The 23509-nt window shown below is 42.4% G+C and overlaps 1 protein-coding gene across 3 annotated transcripts in view; it reads right to left on the reverse strand.

Moving 5' to 3' along the window:
- Positions 1-23509, reverse strand: part of LMBR1 (limb development membrane protein 1) — a 218363-nt gene that overhangs the window by 116461 nt on the left and 78393 nt on the right. For 2 of the 3 annotated variants that reach the window (XM_075271539.1, XM_075271541.1), the window contains 7 exons: positions 22645-22721; positions 21997-22074; positions 19363-19436; positions 16098-16188; positions 9595-9661; positions 4924-5085; positions 1658-2801 (listed from right to left, as the gene is read on the reverse strand). In XM_075271539.1, the coding sequence (XP_075127640.1) occupies positions 2728-2801; positions 4924-5085; positions 9595-9661; positions 16098-16188; positions 19363-19436; positions 21997-22074; positions 22645-22721 (623 nt within the window). In that variant the 3' untranslated portion in view covers positions 1658-2727. Of the gene's footprint in view, positions 1-1657; positions 2802-4923; positions 5086-9594; positions 9662-16097; positions 16189-19362; positions 19437-21996; positions 22075-22644; positions 22722-23509 lie in introns of those variants that run through there. The other variant, XM_075271540.1, reaches the window with a different exon arrangement.

A 23509-nucleotide genomic window follows, 5' to 3' on the forward strand; every position in this document is an offset into this window, starting at 1 on the left:
TTGAACACCAGGACTCCAGCGCTGCAAGGCTGCAGTGCTAACCACTGAGCCACCGTGTGGCCCCTACAGGACCAATATTTTGACAGTATAGGTCATTCTTTATTTTTGTCTGTTTTCACCAATCCAGTGTATTGAGGGATCCTTGAAAACAGACAAAAATGGAGCACAGGGTAAGACTAGCCTCTCATGGGGAGGGTTCAGTCCATGGCCTACAACCTATACACCAGAGACACGTCCCAGACCAGGACTTCCAGCATCATGTGTTATCTGTAACTGATCTCCCTGCAGTTGTGTTGTGTACTGAAGACACTATTACAGGACAGTAGAAGAGCCGTGCGGGGGCAGGGAGTACCAGCACAATACAGGACAATGAGGCTAGGAGTCCTAGCCCCTGCTCAATATGAGATCTATGTCCAACATACAGTCCATAATTCAAGGAGCAAAGCTGGCCTAAGACTGTCAAACATATAAAGCAAGATCCTTCCCCGGGGAGCTCTCCACATGACCCATGTATACTGTTATCCTCTATATACCTTACTCAACATCCTCAAAGAGTGGCACACATAGATGGCCATATTAACGCCTTCACCAGTACAATACCAATGCAAGACATCTAGAATCCACAAGATAAGAAAGAAGTTGCACCCCAGCTCTAGTGATCAGTGCGGGCGCCGGAAGTTATAACCCTTCTTTTCTATCTGCAACTTATTCCCTATCCAGTGGATATGGAACAAAACTGCTTTGGCGGGCAAACACCTTTTAACCCCAAATGTACTCTCAGGGGCGGAGTAGATGACACAATATATTATAGATGTCAGAGGACTACAGGTGAAGTGTATTCTGTAACATCCCTTTAACAAATGTAACATGAGGGATGAGCATTGTCAGCACATCATATGTGACCGGGAGTATTGCTTATATCGTTACATATTCTGGTGTATAATCCATGGGTTTAGACGTGGGATATGCTAGAACCAAACTTCGAGCCAGCAACTCACATTGTGGTCAGTTAGAAGACAATTACAGTGTGTGCCCTTCAATATGGAGGTCAAATTTTTTTTTTTTCTTCTATGTATAAAACTGGGTTCTAACATGGTCAGTTTTTATTGAGAGGGAAACCTTTAAAAGGTCCATGCACACAGCCATGTTATAGATGTGCAACAAGGCACTCTATAGGCTATACCACCTGACAGAAGCACCACAAGAGGGCACATCCTTTTTGTACAGGTACATAATACTGCAATACAGTGTGCATGAGCCCTTAGTGAGAGACAATTGAGAAAATGAGATGTCTCAGCTATCGCTTAGGTTGTGGCTTGTAGATGGATGTTCTAGAACTGGCCATACTTATTACATTAATTTTGGCCAAATTTGATGACTGCAATGGGGCTGGATGACCCTATAACCGTGATGGCGAACCTATGGAATGGGTGCCAGAGGTGGCACTCACAGCCCTTTCTTTGGGCACCCATCTGTGAAACAGATTATACTGTGTGGGGGCCACTGTGGAGCAGATTGTTCTGTGTGGGGGCCACTGTGGAGCAGATTGTACTGTGTGGGGGCCACTGTGGAGCTGATTGTACTGTGTGGGGGCCACTGTGGAGCAGATTGTACTGTGTGGGGGCCACTGTGGAGCTGATTGTACTATGTGGGGGCCACTGTGGACCTGATTGTACTGTGTGGGGGCCACTGTGGAGCTGATTGTACTATGTGGGGGCCACCGTGGAGCTGATTGTACTGTGTGGGGGCCACCGTGGAGCTGATTGTACTGTGTGGGGGCCACTGTGGAGCTGATTGTACTGTGTGGGGGGCACTGTGAAGCAGATTGTACTGTGTGGGGTCACTGTGGAGCTGATTGTACTGTGTGGGGGGCACTGTGAAGCAGATTGTACTGTGTGATAGTCACAGTGGAGCAGAAAGCTCTCTAAAGCCCCATTCGTATGACTATATTTTGCAAGTCTGTAATTGTGTATCTGCACAGTATTAAGGTTAAATTGCCATGTTGGCACTTTGTGATAATTTAGTGGGTTTTGGGTTGCAGTTTGGGCACTCTGTCTCTAAAAGGTTCGCCATCACTGCCCTACAAGGTGTATGGTGGTCTCCCGATCATTCAGATGGATCCTTCTCTTCTCAGGGGACATAAATCACCCCCAGAGAAGCCTGGAAGCTGCTTACTCCCCTCCTCCACTAAAAACATATTATGGCATGTACAGCCAATATTTTTCCTGTGTCACACGTCATACGTAATATTTATTGACAAGGTGTACACACGACCTGAGGAGTTCAGTAAGAGAAACAATGCAATACATCATGACTTCTGACATTACCACATACAAGGTCTCCAGTTCTATAACACAATGAGCTTCATGTATGGAAATGGTCACAGAAGAAATGGCCTTGTTGTCCGGGTATAGCTCAGCTGATGGAATTTGACTATGGCCATCCACCATTACACTGACATTTTTAATACATGAGGCTCAGTCTGCTACGACCCACAATCTCATCATGTTTTCTAGAGGTTCAGGTTATGCAAAAAAAAAAAAAAAAAAAAAGTAGAAGAAAGTTTGTTTGTTTTTTTCACAGAAGGGCAGCCATGTGGCCACCATGACCTGTATGTGAAGTCTTTGCTAAATCTACAGAGCTGCATGGACAAGAACGGCGATGTACCAAGCTAGCGGCCACCTTGTAAGCTCTGAGGAATGTCAGTCGCAGCAGGATTGTGGGAATTCACAGTGTTTTCTGGTGGCCATTGGGGGAGGGTGAATTGTTGGGCTCATTGGATAGCTGAAGTTTATCTAAACCTGCAAAGAAACAAGGCAAAGAAATTCATCAGGTAAAAGGCAAAAAGAGACAAGACACAAACAGGGAACATGAAAAACAGCCGCTTGCAATTTCCATAGATAATCCTGAATTTCAAGACTAAGGTAATTTATAGGCTGTGATCTAATAGTCAAGTATGTTGACCCTGGCAGTGGAAGGAATCATTACATGGGGGTAAGTGGTTACAATTCTCAAGGGGGTCAGATGTCCTGGTTGAAAAGAAGTTTAATTTCATAGACAATGTGATTCTGGACCAAAATGTAATGCACTTTAATGAAAAACTTTGTGTCTTCCACCTGAAAAACCACCCTAAAGTTGCCGCCACAAGATTTCTCCCTTCTAGCTAATTTGATGTTCACTACTTGTTGCTAGGGAAGTGCCGTCCTTTGTTACCTTCAAGCTTTAAATTTAAGTAAACTTGTATTTTTTCATAAATCCATAGTCCATGTGATGGGAAGAAACTTCACAATACACTTCTATACAAAGGTTCCTGTATCTTAAGTATTTCTCCTGTCTTTCCTTGTCTTATTTGATTGACTTCAGTCCACACTCCCCACACAAGCAGTTCTAATTTACAGTGGGATCCATGAAGGGCAAAAGAGGAGAAGTAGAGACACAGAGAGATGAGGCTGTCTACGGCTTTGATTGTGCAATTTCTGTCAGGAGGAGGCTAGATAAATAATTCCCAATAAACCAGCTGCTTTGTGACAAGGAACTGTCTCTCTATAGTGCTGATCTCTCTCTATTTTGGAAGCTCTCTTTTTCCTACCCCTCCCTTCTCAAAAGAATTCTATTGTACAGATTTCATCAGTGGCAGAAAGAAGTGCAGAAACACTTCTCTTATATAAATTATATTAGAAATTTTATTCTGTTCATCTGAACTATGGATGGAAGAAAATAAAATTTAATAGAATAAAAGATTTAGTTAGACTTTAAGAGTGTAGGCTTCTTCCACCTTCACACAATAAATGGAGAGGGGAGGGCCTGGTTCTCCTCACAACCTCTAACCGTCTGTAGAAAGCACTGAGAGAATTTTCAGCTTCTACAATGTAGGGAGAGTTTGCTACGTATTTCTAGACACGTCTTACTAGCTGTTTATGTTATTGCTAATGGTATGTTAGTCATAGACAGAAAGCAGCTTCCCTGACTGTTCAGATTCTTCTATCTCAGGGATCTGTACAACTGCATCGTAACCAATGTTCCCTCTAAGCCCTGGAAGCTGCTGAGCGGAACAGCTAGTGAGCTAGGCAAGGCTCCGTCAATTATGGGCGACCTGATGACCAAACAGTACCACCAGTAGTAATGACATGCAGATTAGGTTGTGGTGATGAGCCAATCACGCTGTATGTTACTTCACACTCAGTGTAACATACAGCGTGATTGGTGCTGAGGAAAGTGACGGGCCGAGCCGGCACTCAGCAGGGCTCAGGAGGACAGACAGCAATCCGTTAGTTGCTGCCTTTCCTCCTGAGTGCGCGGGCATTAATTCTGGCTGAGCGGGGCAGCTGCAATAGGTGAGCGGCCGCCCATGTGCGCACGCTATTGGGAACAGTGATCGTAACCTGTATTTTCAGTCAAGTGACCTTGGAGTTATCTGTATTCTGGTATGTTGGGATTTTCTCAGCTATTTTTGCTGTTTTACAGTTACTCCTGACAGAATTACATGTTAATAAACCAGTAGTAGTGGTAGTAGTCGTGATAGTAGTAGTAGTAGTATGGGGGAGGGGAAAGACTGCTCCTTATTGTACCCACCCTCAGGGAAGAGAAAAATGGATAGGACACCATGTATGTAGGCATATACAGCTAGAGAACAGATTTGCAAGCATAAGCCTACAGATATTTAAATTTTTCATGAAAACTCAGTTACCCTTTAACTTTGATCCTTAGGATAAGCCAATAATCATAAATTTAATATATATTTGTATATAATTTTAATACTATGTTTATTATTTCAGTGGGGGTCAATTTCTCAGCACCTCCACCAATCAGGCACCGTGGCGTCTGTTGCGCACACTGGTCTAAAATTATTGAGATTACTCATAAAAGCTTTACTTCCAGTTATAGATTCTATAATGCCAAACAAAACGAGACAATATACGTTACCTATTGCTTTTAACAGTTCTTCCCGAACTGCAGAGGTGAATTTACGCACTAAACAGAGCGTTGTCACAATGGCGAATATCAAATTGTATGTAACAACAATGTAGAAGTTTCCCAGCCAGTTGAATCTGCCAAAGTCACCCAACAGATCGAATCTAGTGATTCCTGGATGTGAAGAATAGAGAAATCAGACACTAAGCCCATGTAAGCAGTCACAAACATCACATCCGTAAAATGCACAATACTATTATACCGTACACAAAAAGCATGTTAAAAGAGAACGTGATCACAGAAAAATTTAGAGACAGTCATGTAACTCATGTAATACAGACCCCACTGATCAAGGGCGATGATTGGGCAGCGTACACACTGCGACATTCATTTCAATGGGTGTGCCAGAGATAGCCGAGCAATGGACTTCGCCATCTCCAGTACCCCCATTGTGCTGAATGGAGTGGAGCGTGCGCCTCCTGACCACTGCTTCATTCAGGATAAGAACCAGAGTCCTTCATTCTCCTGATTAGTGGGGGTCTGAGTGGTCAGAACACCTCTTATCTGTAGATAGGGGACAACTTGCATTGGTGGGAAAACTCCTCTAGGGACAGCCCCCTTAACATCATGCATGACTCAGTTAATAAGCCTACTGACATGATGCGGGGTTTATTGCCAAATTAGTATTTCTATTCCAAAAGGAACAGATTCCCAGCTATGGACAGCGCTGTTTCGGTCTTTTAGACCTCCTCAGCATAGCGCACGGATACTAATTTGGCAGAGTGGGAGACTATAGACCAGGGTCAGGGGATAATCATACACATTAGGGAGAGTGTGTGCCTACATAGTTATTAGTACGTGCAATAGATCTTCATTACTAAAAGTAAAGCAGAATCCAGCTCGATGCCATGTCCCCATGCTGTGAAGTACTTCCTATTTCTGATTGCCCCTCTGCTGTTCCTGCTTTCTTTCAATTTTCCCTACTTTCTCCTATGGAGACTTGGTAGGTAGAGGCGAGTCTAACAAGAGACAGCTACCAGACTCTCCTGGGTGGTGCAATGGCAGATAGTACAGCACATGACACGACTATGTCCCTGCCCACTGCAGAAAAAAGGAGTGGAGCTGTATAGGGGAGAGACGAGAGGCTAAAACTGTGACAAAAGCAGAGGTTTATTTGTGTGTGTGTGCTTACATAAATGTTAACAAAATGACATCACCAGGATTCCCCCCCCCCAATTTGTAGGATAACCCCTGAGAGGACTGGGAAAATTTTTGTTTTTCATTCCTACCTTTTAAAAATTAGAACTTTAATTATTATTATTTCAACTTTTTTACAGGACACGTTGTATTTTATAATATTATAATACAATTATACAATAATGATGATACCAACAGTTGATATATTTTATATTACTTTACCAAAATAATAAATAACTTGATAAAGTTAAAATATTTCTTTAATTTTCCCAACTAAATAGATTGGGCTTATAGAAACTACATTTTGTCTTTGTGTAACAATTAAAGGGGTTTTCTAGGCAAAAATTATTATTATTATTTTTTTTTTTAAAAGGTTCGTTAATGAGTAAATAAGTTCCCCCATATACCTTCAGCCGTGTATTGAGTGATTTCTGGGTGTCTCTGGGAGCTCCTGGCATCTTTTGCATTTGTTTACAAGGTTCATCTTCCTGCTATCTAACTTCCATGCTAGCTCCCTCTCACCTCACTCTCCCATACACCCCTTCCCTGTCTCTTTAGCTAGCCCACCCACTACTAGCTCTTCCCTACCTACTCAGCCTAACCCACGACCCATTATACTTACCTCTCTTCTTTCTTTCCAATCTTCTTCTTGAGGGACGGCCCATCCTTCTTTTCTGACTGCTGGCGCACGCTCTTATCCCAGCACTTTCTCTGTTTTAAGTATGATAGAGTGGATGGGAGGAAGGGGGGAAATAGTAGTGACGTCCCGTTTCCGGAAATGGATAGTCCCCGGATAATCAGTAAATGTCCATAGGGCGGTCACATGACCACTCCAGCGCTCCAGGGATATGAGTAAATATACATTTTTTTATTAATTACGTTATTTAGAAAGTAGGAGGGGGATGGGTGTTTAGATTAGTGTAGGGATCTCCATTTATCCCAGACCACCTTTTAACTCTAAAAATATAACATAGACCGGGGTAGGCAAAATCAAAGATGAGGTCCTCGGAGTGCCGAGCAATAACTGTAAGGCTGGCAACCCCAATACTAAAATCATATACCGAAACCACACCACAGAGGTGCTGTCATACTATGCTCCCAGCCACATGTGTTTACCGCTATTTGCCTGGATACATCTGTACTCCAGTCCGAACCTGCACAAGCCTCCTGCTCTCCTGTGTTCACTGTTACTTACCTGAATTCTGGGGGCTGGTTTAACTATTATGATGTATTGTGCATTCCTCTGTCTCATAGGTGATAGAGAAAATTTGGGACCTGGCGTTGATTCCGATCACATGACACAGGATCAAAACCAACCCAGAATCCCTGGTACATTACATACAAAACCCTGTAAAAAGTTTGTACTAACACCCCCCTCACGTAGAGAATCCTTTTAAAGTTCAGCAAGACAACCAACCAGGTAGCATAAGGTGAGACGAAAGTATCCAAGGCTGTACCCAATGTATCATCCAGTATCAGTCCCTCTGATAAAGTGATCAAAATGATGAAGCAAATACATCGTAGAAAAAGAACAGAAAATCTAGAATATTTCTAAGAAATTCCATGTACTGGCCAGGCCACTGCACTAATCGTAGAGATGTCGCTCAGGATTCTCAAGTGTTACCATTACTCCCATACTAAACAGAGAAAGAAAAAATGTCATGTGAATTACTTTATCGCTTTTTTTCAGTTTGCCTTTCCCATCATGGTCAGTCCGGTCGCTTCTTTGATTTGAAGGGGGGGAAAAAAAAAAAAAAAAAAAAGCCCCATGAATCTGTTTAACGTATTTATTCCCTTTCATCTATTGAAAAGCGGCAGGCATAACATGTAGTGCAATGCATGTTGATATTTTGCAAAGCACCACATGACTCACTGTACCCTAATGCAGTCTATTAATCCTGTTTGGACAGCTGTGTCTGTGCATTTGTTCGCCGGCCTCTAATTGTACCATCCTTCTTTTTACCTTCTATCTTATTCTTTTATTTATCTCTATGGCAAACTATTCAGGAATGTGGTTTGTAAGGCAGGGGGAGAAAAAAAGTGGCTTTCGCTATTAATTTGTTTTCTTTGTCACAACAATTGTGCCCAGCGAGCGCCCTTCCTCTCAATAACCAGTGTACATTACTACCGACTGTTACCGACAATCTCGTATTATTGTGCGCGCAAAACCAGCTTTAGAAACGCGCAGAGAGGGAGTGGGCTTAGGACGCACAAAGGCCATTTGTTAGTTCCCACAGTATTTTGTGTATCTGTTTACGCACACACAGATTAATACTTTTTATTCTGCTGAAAAGAGAAGCCTTAATCCAATCTGTTACATAATCTACAGCTAGAAAGGAAGCAGAACATCCAAAAAGTGGGGAGGGTGAAAACAACACCCCCTGGCCAGGGCTTCTCCGACATGTGGTTCTGCAGGGCTAGCTATATGCACACACCGTATTTTAAGGGTTTGTGTTTGGCACTATTTTTTTAATTGAGATCAACAGATTTAATGGACTACTACCAATATGGTTTATGTTTGTGGTTTGCTGGTGGCTTTTGGGGTGGAGGAGGGTGCGGTGCGCTTTGTAACAAGTTGTGGGTGTTATAGCCCAGGTGTTATTATACATTGTATGCTAGGTTTCCTGGTATACAAGATATAAAAAGTCACAATATTCAAGAAAAAAAAAAAAAAAAAGAGGGGGGCGTGATGAAGGAGTGCAGGGGGCGGGAACAGTGGCACTGCCAAATTGATGGGGGCAACATATGCAAGTTATGAGCTGGTATACAGTCGTCAAAGCCACCCCAACACCTCCTCCACCTGAGCTTTGTTGCTGAGTAATGTCAGCCTTCATGTCCCGGTGTTTTTCTGCATTTTTTTCAATCAGCTTCTTTGCGGAACATGAAAAATGCCAGAAAACTTCTAGTTCCTTCAGACTGCTGGTATAGACTGGGAATGCTAGGCTGAAGCGGTGACTGCCGGTGATACCCTCTTAGCCAAATGGCTGTGACTTATTGTGAAACCTGGTAGCTTGTCTTCCCAGCAGCGCCACCAAAAGGAAAGCAAAGCATTACACAGTGCTCCTTAAAATCAATGGATATGTACTTGAGAACCATGAAAAGAAGAGCCCCCTTTATTACATCAGAAATCCCCAATAAGGAATATAAAACTGGGTTTGAACCACTTAAAAGTCACAGCCAGAGGAAGGCGCCAACTAACTAAACATGGAAGGTGGTATTCTAGAGATGAGCGAGTACTATTCGAAACAGCACGCACCCATAGGAATGAATGGACGCAGCTGGCACGTAGGGGGTTAAGCGGCCGGCCTCCCGCAAAGTCTGCGTGCCGGCCGTTTCGAATAGTACTCGCTCATCTCTAATTATTACCACTGTCATTTCTTCACAATACATATCTCATATTAGTACAACAGCCATACATAGCTATGAATGGTACATACTGCTTTTCATGGAAATCTTTTGGGTCACAGCATTAATAAACAGACATACCTAATGTTCGGGACATGACCGGTAGAGCTGAACTGAGGACCAGAATAGAAACACAGTTCCCAATGATCTGTGATAGAAGAAACACACGACATTTGTTAATAGGTGTATGTGCTTGTGTCCATCAGCAAATAACACTTCCCTAGAGAGAATTTCACTCTAAAGGCCTAAAGTTTGTGTCCTTTATTACATTTTGTAATATAAAGTATTAACACATCTTGTCTCCTTTATGTGAAATCCTGCATCTATATTCTTTCCCTATAGAGAGCTGCCCCTGCTTCTCACTGTATACGGGCGTGTATGTAATGAAGACAGAATCCAGAGTGACGTCAAACTGTTATCTCTCAGGCACCATATAACATAGAAACAAGCTGCTGGTGTCATATAAAAGCGCAATTCTCATCCCTCATATGACACTAAGATTGCAGTTCTAGTTGTACAATTGCCTGAGATATTCTAAGTTGAAAACAGTCAGGATTGGAATAGATTTCTTTTCAGCTGCATCCAATACCAACTGTGTTTTCGACAGATGAAATATGAGGTTCTTTTCTTTTATACGACACCAGAAGAAAAGTGAAGGAGACCATTGGAGTCCTGAAGAATGACAAAGGAGAAACAGTTAACATGGTGGAACAGCAGGTGGAGCTACTAAATTCATATTTTGTATCCGTCTTCTCCCAAGAAACTAATGGAAATATCGACATTAATGGTGATGGACATGAGGGGAAGGAGGACTCCAAGCTGACTATAAGCAAAGGTCTGGTAAGAGAGCACTTAGCCAAGTTACAGGAAACCAAGTCCCCAGGACCAGATGATTTACACCCTAGAGTCCTGAAAGAGATAGCAGAGGAAATAACAGAACCCCTTGCTATAATCTTCGGTAAGTCATGGGAAACAGGAGTGGTCCCTTTAGATTGGAAAAGGGCAAATGTTGTCCCCATCTACAAAAAGGGGAAAAGGGACGATCCAGGAAATTACAGGCCGGTAAGTCTGACCTCGATAGCAGGAAAAATCTTTGAGCAAATTGTCAAGGAACATTTACTTCGGTACCTGGATGGGAAGGCATTAATTAACCAGAGCCAGCACGGCTTTAGGACCAATAAATCTTGTCAGACTAACCTGATTTCCTTCTACAACAAAATCACTGAATGGTTGGACCAAGGGAATGCTGTGGACATAGTATATCTTGACTTCAGTAAGGCATTTGATAAAGTATCACATAACCTTCTTATTGAAAAAATGATTAAGTATGGCTTTGACAAAAAATCAGTTAGGTGGATTCACAACTGGCTTAATGATCGGGCACAATACTAAATGGCTACACATCAAACTGGAAGAAAGTCAAAAGCGGGGTGCCGCAGGGCTCTGTTCTGGGCCCAGTACTTTTTAATATCTTTATAAATGATCTGGACGATGGAATTATTGGGGAACTCATAAAATTTGCAGATGATACGAAGATAGGAGGAATAGCCAACACTAGAGAGGAGAGAGAGTGTATTCAAAAGGACTTAGACACACTGGAACAATGGGCGGAGACGAACAAAATGGTATTTAACAGGGACAAATGCAAAGTTCTACATCTGGGTAACAGAAATGTAAAAAACATATATAGTATGGGAGGAATAGAACTAAGTGATAGCATAGGGGAAAAGGACTTGGGCATAATAGTAGATCACAAATTCAACATGAGCCAACAGTGCGGTGCTGCTGCAAAAAAGGCTAATAAAATTCTGGGATGTATTAAGACAAACATTGAATCTAGATCAAGAGAGGTCATTATTCCGCTGTACTCTTCCCTGGTCAGACCACACCTGGAATACTGTGTACAGTTCTGGGCGCCTCAATTCAAGAAAGACATCGATATATTGGAGCAAGTCCAGAGAAGAGCAACCAAAATGGTGGAAGGTCTGCAAACCATGTCCTATGAGGAGCGGCTAAAAGAACTGGGATTGTTTAGTTTGCAGAAGAGAAGACTGAGGAGAGATTTAATAGCAGTCTACAAATATCTGAAAGGTAGTCACAGTGCAGAGGGATCTACCCTATTCTCATTAGCACAAGGAAGTACAAGAAGCAATGGGATGAAACTAAAGGGAAAGAGATACAGATTAGACATTAGGAAAAACTTTCTGACAGTGAGGGTAGTGAGAGAGTGGAATAGGCTGCCACGGGAGGTGGTGGGCGCTCCATCAATGGAAATCTTCAAGCGGAATCTGGATAAACATATAGCTGGGATGATTTAGGAAAACCTGCACTCGCAGGGGGTTGGACCCGATGGCCCTTGAGGTCCCTTCCAACTCTACCATAAGAAAAAAAAAAGCAAGCTTCTAATGTTTTATATTGCCCCAGATATAATGGTTTGACGGGTCTCCTCATTTTTTCATCAATTCACACAAGCCCGTACACTAAAGTTAGTAAAGTATATTGCGGCATGATATAGAAAGGACATAGAATGTGTTAATATCGTTGCATCCATTTCTTCTTTTCCTGGATTCTGTATTATTACTCACCATGTATGAAGTATGGGGCTGTGTAAAATTTAGAGAAAATGAGGGGAGGGAAGGGTGACTTAAAAATAGTTAACGTATATCTCATAACATTCTAAAACGTACAAAGTGGATTTTGGTGTCGTATGAAAGATGAGAAACAGTGTCAACTATATTTCCAGAGATATCTCTTATTGAAAACAGTAGGGAATTGGGATATTTATATCATGTATATTACATTATGCACTGCAATCTTAGTGTCATATGAAAGAAGAGAATCTCGTCTTTCATATGACACCAAAACTGAGGTTAAATTCTACATCACAGTTAACCAAACAGCGCTTAATATAAGTTTTATTGCAATGTTCTATTTTGTAAGAGGGGATTGCAGCATTTCACAAAGTATGTATTGGAGTATGGAGTAAGGAGTATGTATTGTCCACAGCTAGATAACCAGGATCTTCACAACAGGGTTTCTTGCCTGTGGAGGGACACGTGGCTTGTCGCTGGTTTAGACAGTTTTGGGCAACCACAAATATTGATGAGGGTTGCCAACGATTCCCGATTCCTAGTCTATGGGATCCACAGATTCCTAGTCTATGGGTGGGCAGCCCCTGGCACATCGGGTGAGGTGCCACAATCAGATGGGTTCTTCCACTGTACTGTATGGTGGGGTTAATAAAGTGGATCACCTGTTTGGTGTGGTTATTTATTCTGGATGAATGGGGGCTTAACATGTGCACTCCTTATAAAGTTAATTTACTGACACTGAACAGCCAAAATAAATAAGTCAGGTGATCCACTCCAACTTTTTGCTTAAAAAGTATAAGGACCAGCAATTTCCATGTGTACCAACCCAGATTGGTAATTTAATTTAATTTAATGAATGGACCTAGTCGGGAGGAGGGAGTGTCTTCAGGCGGAAGTCGCGATGTGACTCTGCCTGAAGAATCAGCATGTCCGTTCTTTTTTCTGGGAGACGGAACAAACCGCTACCAGAAAAAAGAACTGACCGGCTCCCAAAATCCTGACCAGAATACCGTGTGAACTCAGCCTAATGGTGAAGGTACAGTGGACACACTTTTTCATTTATATTCGGAGAAATGTTTACCAGACTGTATCCTCGTGCATACACATTGTCATAGGATTTTGGATGAGCAACGTTTTATGGAAACTCAGGTAACGAGGATCTGTCAGTTCCCCTGACATTTTGGATCTTTTTTAAGAATTCTTTATTCAGCAGTTCATCTGTTATTAATCCAGAAAATGCCATTTGTTTTGTCCAGCAATATCAGTGCAGTGTCAGAGGGAATGGCCTCACAGATCAGCATCATTGGAAGCTGGTGAGGAAGACCCCCTGGAGATACCCTTCTACACTGTCTACCAATAAGTATTTGGACCCCTGTGGCAGAATAGAAAAACAACATTTCTTCCTATTCAATAGTTGGTAGACCCCAGCAGATGCTTCCTTATGGATGGTATTGATGGACACAATACTCCCGGATGCCTGGTGATACTCCTGGTGTATGTGAGCCATCGGTTGGGTGCGGTTTCTCTGGCCAGCACTCGTTGGTCTCTATATCCCAGTTTCGGGGGTCTGCCGACTCGGGACACATTCCTACAATCACCGTTCACCTTCCACTTCGTAATCACATAGGTCACTGTCGATTTTGGGTAATTCAGTTCACTTACTATGTCCCTTAAGGATCGACCATTTCTGTGGTCCCACAATTACCCCTTTCTCGAAATCAGACATTTCTGCACTTCGTGGCCTCTTGCATGTGACTAATGCCAATGCTGTTTCCTATTTAATGGCGGAAGGCGTGACGTACATCACGAGCGCAGATATCTTCATTTCCATGGGTGTCCAAATACTTACTGGTAGACAGTGTATAAACTTGTACTGTAACAGCGGCTTTCTCAGCACCCAGCAAGGAAGCTGAGCTGTAAGGCTGGCCCCTCTGACAGTGCAGTGATATTGGTAACTAAAATAAATGCCAGTAATTCCTGCAAAACTGAAAGTGCACAAAATTCAGCGCATGGTCGGCTTTGCAGTAGTATACAACACGCCATATTTTAGAGGACATGAAAGGGCCTCTTTAAGGGGTTAACAGTTTTGTAAAGACGCGCCCTTCTGACAAGGTGAACCATAAAGCCCAGCTGAACATAAATTTGTAGGAGGAATAATAGTGTGCACCGTTCCTCTAAGAAAACATGCTCCAAACTTGTTATGTCACAGGACCTACACGTATTACTGAGGGTGGCGACAGGTCCCATTTAAAGGGGTGCTACTTAAAATAAAATGGATTCTCCAAATCATTAACTTCTAGGAGAAATTTTAGTATAGGAACTATAGCGTAGCTGAGACCCTGAGTATTAGGAGAGCTCCAGACACAAGAGATAGAAGGAGGAAAACTGGGGGGGAAGTCATATAGGCAATTAAATTGGACAATGGCTGCTCCTTAGTTACTGACCTCCTCAGCCAGCTTGTGGGAATATCCAACAAAAATAAATGTATACATCTGTGTCAAAGCGTTACTTAACAGTTTCATTCTTCTCAGGCTGGTGTCAGATTGTGCGAAGTCAAATTAGCCCTAACTTGTAAGACGTAAATGAATGGGCCCCTCCAGTCTTATTTTAATGATTTAAATGTGAATGACTGTCTGTATTCGTGGCGGTAGCCGAGGTTCTTCACACTTCAGACCGGCTGAGTGAAGTACAGTTCGCACAAAGTTACTCATTAGCAATACGGTCCTTTTGGGAAGAAAGAAAACTCCCTTTCACTGTTTCTATGGCTGGTTAACAAGCCCCGTAATTGCAGGCCCTCTCTTTTTTTTACCAAATGAATGGATGGCGTCCAAATTAAACAGAGCGCACATCCACTTTTCCCACTCATTCGGCATTTAAGAAATCTTCCAGTTTGTTGTGTTTTTTCGGAGGTTACAAACAAATACTGATCGCTGCAAATGAGCCATTGGGAACAATGACTAAATCGCTCGGCCGGTGGGTTCACAGTGGGAAATACTTACAGGGGGTCGAATGAAACAGCCATAGGGGCGACTGTTACCTTAGGGTAACAACGAGAGGGAAATGTGCTCTAGATCTGAAGCAAGAATTGCCTGAATGTGTACTAGCAAACTTTATCCAGAATCTGATATCTGGCTGCAGGGAGAGAACTTCAACAAAAGTCAATGGAATAGTTAAGTTAGGCTACATGCATGGGGCCAGATTTTTTGGTCTTTGGTATAGCACACAGGCCCATTCGTGTCCAAGACCCCATACACACAACTGTGATGTTCACAGATCCATGCAGGGACTGTAAAACCTCGCAATATAGCTTATTATGGTCCTTTTTGCAGCCTGGCTTCATTCATTGAAGTGTATGGGTCCATGGAAAGCATGGATGGTACACGGACGCCGTCATGACATCATACATGCACACAACGGTGTTCATTTAGCGTCACAGTTTGCTAAAATTGTTTATTTGGGTTAAAAATAATTGCTGACATTCCCGATGGATAGCTCTTGAATAGGAGATTGGTAGGGGGCCTGACATCCGACACTCCCTGTCCCCCAATCACCTATTCTCAGTAGCTGGTGCAGAGAATGGAGCAGGCAGCAGACAGCTCTCTTCTACCTGTGGTCCAGTGACTTCTGCTCCCATTCATTTCAATCTTAACTAAGCCGATGTGCAGTACCTGATCTGACCACTACAAACAGAACAGCACTGTCTGCTTCCTGTCCCATTCTCTGTATATGAGGTGCTGAGAACAGATCTGGTATTGATGACCTATCCTTAGTTAAGCTTTGCCACATTTGTATTAATGTCATCACTTGTGGTAATGTTTTGCACCATTTTCTAGCGCTTCTTCTGGATTTATGGTGACAAACATGGTAAAGTGAGATTTCTTTTCTTTGTTGTCCATAGATTTGCTTGTCTTAGAGGGCTACAGCAGGCATACAGCATTGAAAGTAGCTACTAAAACGCAGATGAGTGCAGTCGCTGTATAGGGTGACCATTACCTTTGTCATTGTTGTGTCATCTTTCCTGGGTGTGAAACTTCCAAAAAACCAGAGGCTGTAGAAGCCAACTACAGAGGAAACCATCAGATAGCTGCGTGAGAGTCAAGGTAACAGAGACAGAATAATGATACAGATTTATAGAATTACTCTATAACCCCCTGATGCTAACCAGATGGATACACACCCACCCACCCATCAATCCAAGGGACAGAAGTGAAAGAATCTGAAGACACCAGTGGAGATTTACTAAGCCACTGCAAATGATCACCTGTGGATAAAGCACAGTATTAAACATGTATTAAAACCCCTATAAATGGTGTCGACTACAGTTTAAGCGTGCACTCACGCGGAGGAAAATGGCGCTGAATTTGGTGTGGAATCCCCGTCAGATTCAGCGCTGAAAAAAAATCCTCCCATTGACATCAATGGGTTTCTTTTTCTGCTAAAGGAACCAATTCAAGTCAATGGGATGCTTTTTTTTTCAGCGCTGACACAGATTCCACACCAAATTCAGCGCCATTTTCCTCCGTGTGAGTGCACCCTAAAGGGATTTTCTATTCCTAGAAAGTGCTACAATATTGCATCCTTTTCTAACTAGCAAGAGTCTGAACTCTGTGATACACATTGATGCTGATAATAAGATTGTATAGAGCTGGGACACTACTACGTCCTCGTCATAAGTTTTCCTATGCAAAGTGGCGCCCCTACACAACACTGCGCAGCTAGACCCATTAAGGTGAATGGAGCTGGCGACAATGTCCTGAACAGCCTGGCACTAAGGAGAAGGAACATTTTAGAAGGTGGAGATGGAGGGCAGAGCTTTTCCTGATCTCCACTGTTAGGATGGTCAGCTGTATATAACATGCACAGAGTATACGTCCTTCTACAGTACAAGCATGGATGTCAGAGCGTAGAATACCAATTTCTGTAAAAGTAAAGCCACAAGCATATTGATGAGGATTAGTAATGCCTGTAGAAGCTGTACGTAGAATTACAACCATAACCAGGTCATTGCTCGTGTCCCTCGCTCTCTCTCTGATGATAAATGGTCTTCTGTTACAATGATGGCAGCGACACCTGCAGGCTGCAAGACAAGACTAAATACGAAAGTGTTCTCATTGTCACTAATCCAATTTCCTTAAAACCTCTGTTAGAAACTGGTAAGTACAAAAAAATAGGTCATTGGTCATTTTACAAACAATATGTTTGTTCCTACAGGAGTGAAGAGACAATACGGTGTATATAGGTAAGTTCACAGAAAGTTTTTTTGCAGATGGATTTGAGGTCAAATTCACCTCCCAACTCTCCTATTCTTTTCAATGACATTCACGCAGATTTTTTCCTGTGATTTTTAAGTTATGCTCGGTTCACATCTGTGTTGGTATTCCATCCGGAGGAGTCTGCATGGGGATGGAATACCAAACACACTGGCAAGCGCTGTGCAGTAAAAGCACACGGACCCCATAGACTATAATAGGGTCCATGTGCTTTTTCCGCGCGCTGCCCGCACAAGTCATGCGGACAGGAAAGTAGATTGTGAACTACTTTCCTGTCTGCATGACCCCTGCGGTGATCTGGCGGTAAGCACACAGACCCCATTATATTCTATGGGATCAGTGTGCTTTCATTGGCACACCGCTTGCAGTTGCGTTCAGTATTCCGTTTGGGCGGTCCTCATGTGGACGGAATAACAACGCAGATGTGAACGAGGCCTTAGAGGAAAAACAGAGTCATGACTTACTGTCAAGAAAACTCCTTGCAAACCCCATTGAAATGAAATGAATGAGAGGCACATTGCAGAAATGCAGCTTTTTTTGTTGCAGATTTTTCTGTAGTTTTTTGAGCCAAAGCTCGGAGTGGATTGAGCAGAACGGGAGAAGTATAAGAGCCTCCTATATATCTCCCATTCCTTTTGTAGCCATTCTTGGGTGTGGTTAAAAAGAAAATGAAACAAAATCTGCAGCAAAAGAAGCTGTGTTTCTGCAATGTGGAGCCTCAGCCTTAAAGGGGTCCTTGATTTCAAAACAAATGTTGAATAACAAATGTTATTGTTCATTAATGAAAAGTGATACAATTTTCCAATATACTGTCGGCAACAATATGTCTTTCCGGGGAATATAAGGAGAAAGCCGACATTGCGCCGAATTCAGCGCACAGTCAGCTTTCTAGTGATGTATAAAATCGCATGTGCCCGAGGTCATGAAAGGTTCTCTTTAAAGGGATTCTACCATTAAAACTTTTTTTTTTTGTGGATAAGACGTCGGAATAGCCTTTAGAAAGGCTATTCGTCTCTTACCTTTAGACATGGTCTCTGCCGCGCCGTTCCTCAGAAATACCAGTTTTTACCGCTATGCAAATGAGTTCTCTCGCACCGATGGTGGCGGGCCCCAGCGCTCAAACAGTGATGAGGGCGTCCCCACCGCTGCCAGAGAAGTGTCTCCAAGCGCCGCCTCCTTCTTCGTCCGCCGCATCATGTTCAATGTCTTCTTCCGGCGCAGGCTTGTAACCTGGCAGAGCAGAGCAGAGCAGACTGCGCAGGCGTACAGGCCACGGGAAAATGGCCGCTAACAATACTGTGCAAGCGGCCATTTTCCCGTGACCTGTGCACCTGCGCAGTCTGCTTTGCTCTGCTAGAAGGTACGAGCCTACGCCAGAAGACATTGAAGATGACACGGCGGACGAAAAAGGAGGCGGCGCTTGGAGACACTTCTCTGGCAGCGGTGGGGACGCCGTCATCGCTGTTTGAGCGCTGGGGCCCGCCCCATCGCTGCAGGAGAACTCATTTGCACACCGGTAAAAAACAGTATTTCTAAGGAACGGTGGAGACCACGGCTAAAGGTAAGAGACGAATAGCCTTTCTAAAGGCTATTTCGACGTCTTATCCACAAAAAAAAGTTTTAATGGTAGAATCCCTTTAAGGGGACTGCTTTGTGTCAAGGAAGGCATCTATGACAACACATCTTTACACAACATCCCTCTGGTGTGAAATAAAGTCATTGAACTATAAAGATGAAAATGGCTGCCCTCCCCTTATCAGATTGATCGATCTTCCACTATCATTTTTGTTTATAAACTAGATATTGGTCTCCACTGAATACACTTACACTATAACCAAACGCTTTATCATCATTTGCCGGCTCCGGATCTATACTTTTACACTCGGAAGTCACGTATTATTGATGAGATTCGATACAAAAACAAAATGTAAGCCTATAATAAATAATAAATCGCATACACATAGGTGAGCCACAATACTAAAGGATACAAAATTAAAATGATTTCCAGCGCAGCTCCAGCAAATCCAAATGTGAACAATGATGCATTTCCAATACCTGGTCCCTGGGGACAAAAATAGGTATGTAGATTTTTTTACAATAGTCGTACAAAATTCAGTAAAATATCATTAATAAGTGTGCATACCCATAGTTACAAATGACATATAAGCAGATCCATTTAGTTACTAGCATGTCATCCTTTACATCTGTCTATGCAAAAGAGAACAGAGACACCGAGCGCACTAAGTGTAGTATTATACTGTTGGGATCATTGATTTATAGAAAAGTACTAGCAGTTGGCCTCTCACCTGGTGGGGTTGTGATGGATCATAATACCCAAAAGCACAAATGTATAGTGCGTAGTTCTTGTGAGAGTGGCAGCAGTTCCATCTATGGACACCGGATGAACCGGGAGGCAATTGGAGACGGGCAATGGAGAAGAGGCTCTGCGCTCAAGGTCGTACAGGAAAACCCAAAGGTCAATTTTGTAGACGTGTTTATGTGATTTTGCACTTGAGAAAGGGTCTATCTACAGCCCGAAACGCGTTGTGCTGTACTGTTATAAGTTCATTAAAGCCATCTTTGTCTACAAAATTGACCTTTGGGTTTTCCTGTACGACCTTGAGTGCGGATCCTCTTCTCCATTGCCTGTCTCCAATTACATCCGTCTATGAAAGGGTATTTGGAACTTGGATTCAGAAAAACTAAGCTCTGAGCAACATCAAATCCAGAATTAAGAAAATGGAAATCATTTTCAACCTATTAGAAAAATAAATAGTGTTTCTAGCAGTCGGTCACTTCTGTCCCCCTCCATTTGAAAATGAGTTAGTGTGTAGTGTAATATTAGTGAATGATGTGCTGTAATGTGAGGTTATGTGCTCTCCTCTGGAGCACTGACCTGCCTTCTGCTTTGCTGCTGCACAAGAGGTTAAGCTACCAATGCACTTCTATGGGAGTCAGACTAGGCCTCTAATAGACTTGACCTCCTGTTCATACAAACTGCACTAAGGTGAAATTATCATGCAAACATATCACATATGTCTACGCAAAATAAATACATTCTTTAAGAGGTTGTCCGGGCAAAAAAATTATTTAAAAAAAACAACCTCAACATAATAAATTTGCAGCATCCCCTTTAAATTGAAAAAAGAAAAAAAAAAACACTATCTGAAATTGTGAAGAACAACTACAAGGGAAAAGAAGTTCTTTAAGAATGGACTAATGATTCTTGCGGAACATAAATTAATTCCTCCACGCGATGAGATCAGAGCCCTGGCCGAGATCCAGCTTCTTTTTCTGACTCGCAGACATGCACCAAAGCTGTCGTACAGGTATCATGAAAAAATCTAGGACAGGTTCTGAAGGGGAATGTGCCGCCGATGCCAAAAAATGTAAATGCAGACAACAGCTTGTTTCATGAAATTGTTCCTTACACCTGTGCAGGTTTCTACACAAATACAAAACCGACAAGCAAAAGCTCAGCGGTAATTTCAGGTAGAGAGACAAAAAAAAAAAAGCGTACAGATTATTTCATAAAGGGAGGAAATTCAATTCCTTCCGTTTGGGTAGTGTAGACAGGAGGACAATATTTTCCAAGGTTAAAAGAAAATTAAATATTTCAAAGGCAAATGTTATGCAAAGACCAACATGGTCAGAAAGTCCAGTATGAGCAGTGAATATAAAATTCTATAATCCAGGGGGCAGCATGGTGGCTCAGTGATTAGCACTGTAGCCTTGCAGCGCTGGAGTCCTGGGTTCAAATCCCACCAAGGGCAAAAAACCATCTGCAAGCAGTTTGTATGTTCTCCCCGTGTTTGTGTGGATTTCCTCCCATTCTACAAAGACATACTGATAGGAAAAATAATGTACATTGTGATCCCTATATGGGGCTCACAATCTACATTAAAATAAATAAATAAAATTCTATAATCCACATACGGGCCTGGAGAACAACAATAATGTTATTTGCAATTTTGACATCTGAATATCTCTGCCTTCTACTAAAAACTGAAGGCAGGATTTAGTTTATAGTCCTATATTAGAGCAGAAGCGGGACCATAAACTGTGACAGTCAACTTTTTTTTTTTTTTTTTTTAAATAAGCAATAGAGATGAGCGATGAGCGTAGAAATGAATGAAAACACCTGTGACGCTGACTTTGCTGGTGGCTGGCCAGCGTCACAGGTGCTTCCATTCAATTCTATGGGTGCGTGCTGTTCGGATCGGCTGATCCGAACAGTGTTCGCATCGGCTGATCCGAACAGTGTTCGCTCATCTCTAATAAGCAATTAAATCTCTACACCCCCTTCACAGATTTTAGTGTAAAGGTAAGGCTGTAGAAACAAAGCACTGCGGGAAAAACCGTCGTGGCGACAATGCATCGCAGTTTTTCCTGCAGCGCTTTTCACAGAAAGTCCACAGAGGTTTCCTCCATGGACTTTCTGGTTCCATTACACCTACAGGGAAAACGCCGGCGTTTCCATAGGTATATTAGACATTCTGTAATTTTCAAAAGCGCAAGGGTTTTGGAAATCGCAGCGTGCCTGCTGTGCTTATTTTCCTGCGGTGTGGGAATGGGATTCGCTTTGTGAAATATCTTATTCACACATTTTCTGATCCTTGTACCTTTGAACCCTTTGGCATTGCAGTTTCATCTACCAGTAGGCGCAGGATGTTCAGGGACACCAAAATCACAGAGAAGGACTGAAAAGACAAATGCAAAGTAGTGAAGACACGGACCACACAGCTGTATATACACACAGATTTTGGAGTGGAATACCCATCCAATTGTTTTCAAGGGAGGATGGTGTTGCTGTTTATATGCTCACATATTTTTTCTGGGCACATTGGTAAATGACGTTGTTTCTTGAAGCAGATTCTGTAGGAGGATTGGCTGCACATTATACTGGAAATACATGGCTGACATCAGAGTGTCACCTTCGGATTTCAGCTACTAATTTTTCTCAAGGAAAGGTCATCCATCTTAACATGGTCTTAAAGTGGCTAACCAGTTCCTTAGGATAGTTCGCCGTTTCATAGTGGCCATGTGCTGTAACTACAACCTCATCCCTTTCACTTCTATAGGACAGGGCTCTAAATACAATGCACGGCCGCTATGAAAAAAAAACAGCACCGTTACTCCTTGAACCCCCATTGATTTTTTTTTTAACTAATGACCTATCCTGAGGACAGGACATCAATCATAACACAATAAAACTGGGCAACCCCTTTAATTCACTGTATTTTACAGAAAGTAAGGCAGAATGTTATTACCGTTGCAATGAGAAGTAATATCATTACAGCTGGATAGACCAAGTTCCTCTCCCAGGCTGAAGCTTTCTTGCGTCTTTCTTTAGATTTAAAAAAAAAACAAAAAACGTAAAGATTCATAAAATTACACCATAGTAACAAACATGACCAAATGACAAAGTGAAATGATCATTTTGGAGGGGCATTTTTTACTTTGAATAACGTGAATTTTGATGGCATTTTCAGAGCTGTAGTAACTCCATACGGAAACTAAAATATGTATCTGTATTTTACAATTTCAGCCTCTTTACTACTGAAGTTTTAAGCCAATTTTCACACATCTGCCCATCTCTACTGGTGTCTTTGTAACTGGTGTAAACTCTACATATAGTCCTATATAGCTTGCAGGTACACAGTATAAGGGCTAGTTCACACAGAGTTCTATGAATTCCGCGTGTACACATTCTGTCGCGGCATTCTGCTCCAGATTAGGCCCAACTGAATGGGCTGGAATCCGCGGCAAGAAAAGGCAGCTCTCTTCTTTTTTCCGCTACTAGCTAGTGGAAAACAAGAAGCGAGCGGCTCCCATTGAAGTCAATGGGAGCCATTTTTGGCAGCTGATTTTGAGGTGGATTCCACATCAAAATCTGCTGCCAAGAGACTCTGTGTGAACAAGCCCTTACCGTGTTAACAGGAGATAGGCCTGGACCACATAGTGGTTTTTACTGTCCAAGAAAAAACAAAACATGTCAGTATGTCATCCGCAATCATGTTTCCACAAAAAACCTTGTAAGATCTCCTAAGGGTCAGTTCACACGTGAAAACCGCCTAGCTTATTTGTGCGAGGTAAAAAACCTCGGGGAGTTTTTTTGACGCTGTTTTTTGCATT

Source organism: Leptodactylus fuscus, chromosome 4 (genome assembly GCF_031893055.1).
Source record: "Leptodactylus fuscus isolate aLepFus1 chromosome 4, aLepFus1.hap2, whole genome shotgun sequence".
NCBI lineage: Eukaryota > Metazoa > Chordata > Amphibia > Anura > Leptodactylidae > Leptodactylus > Leptodactylus fuscus.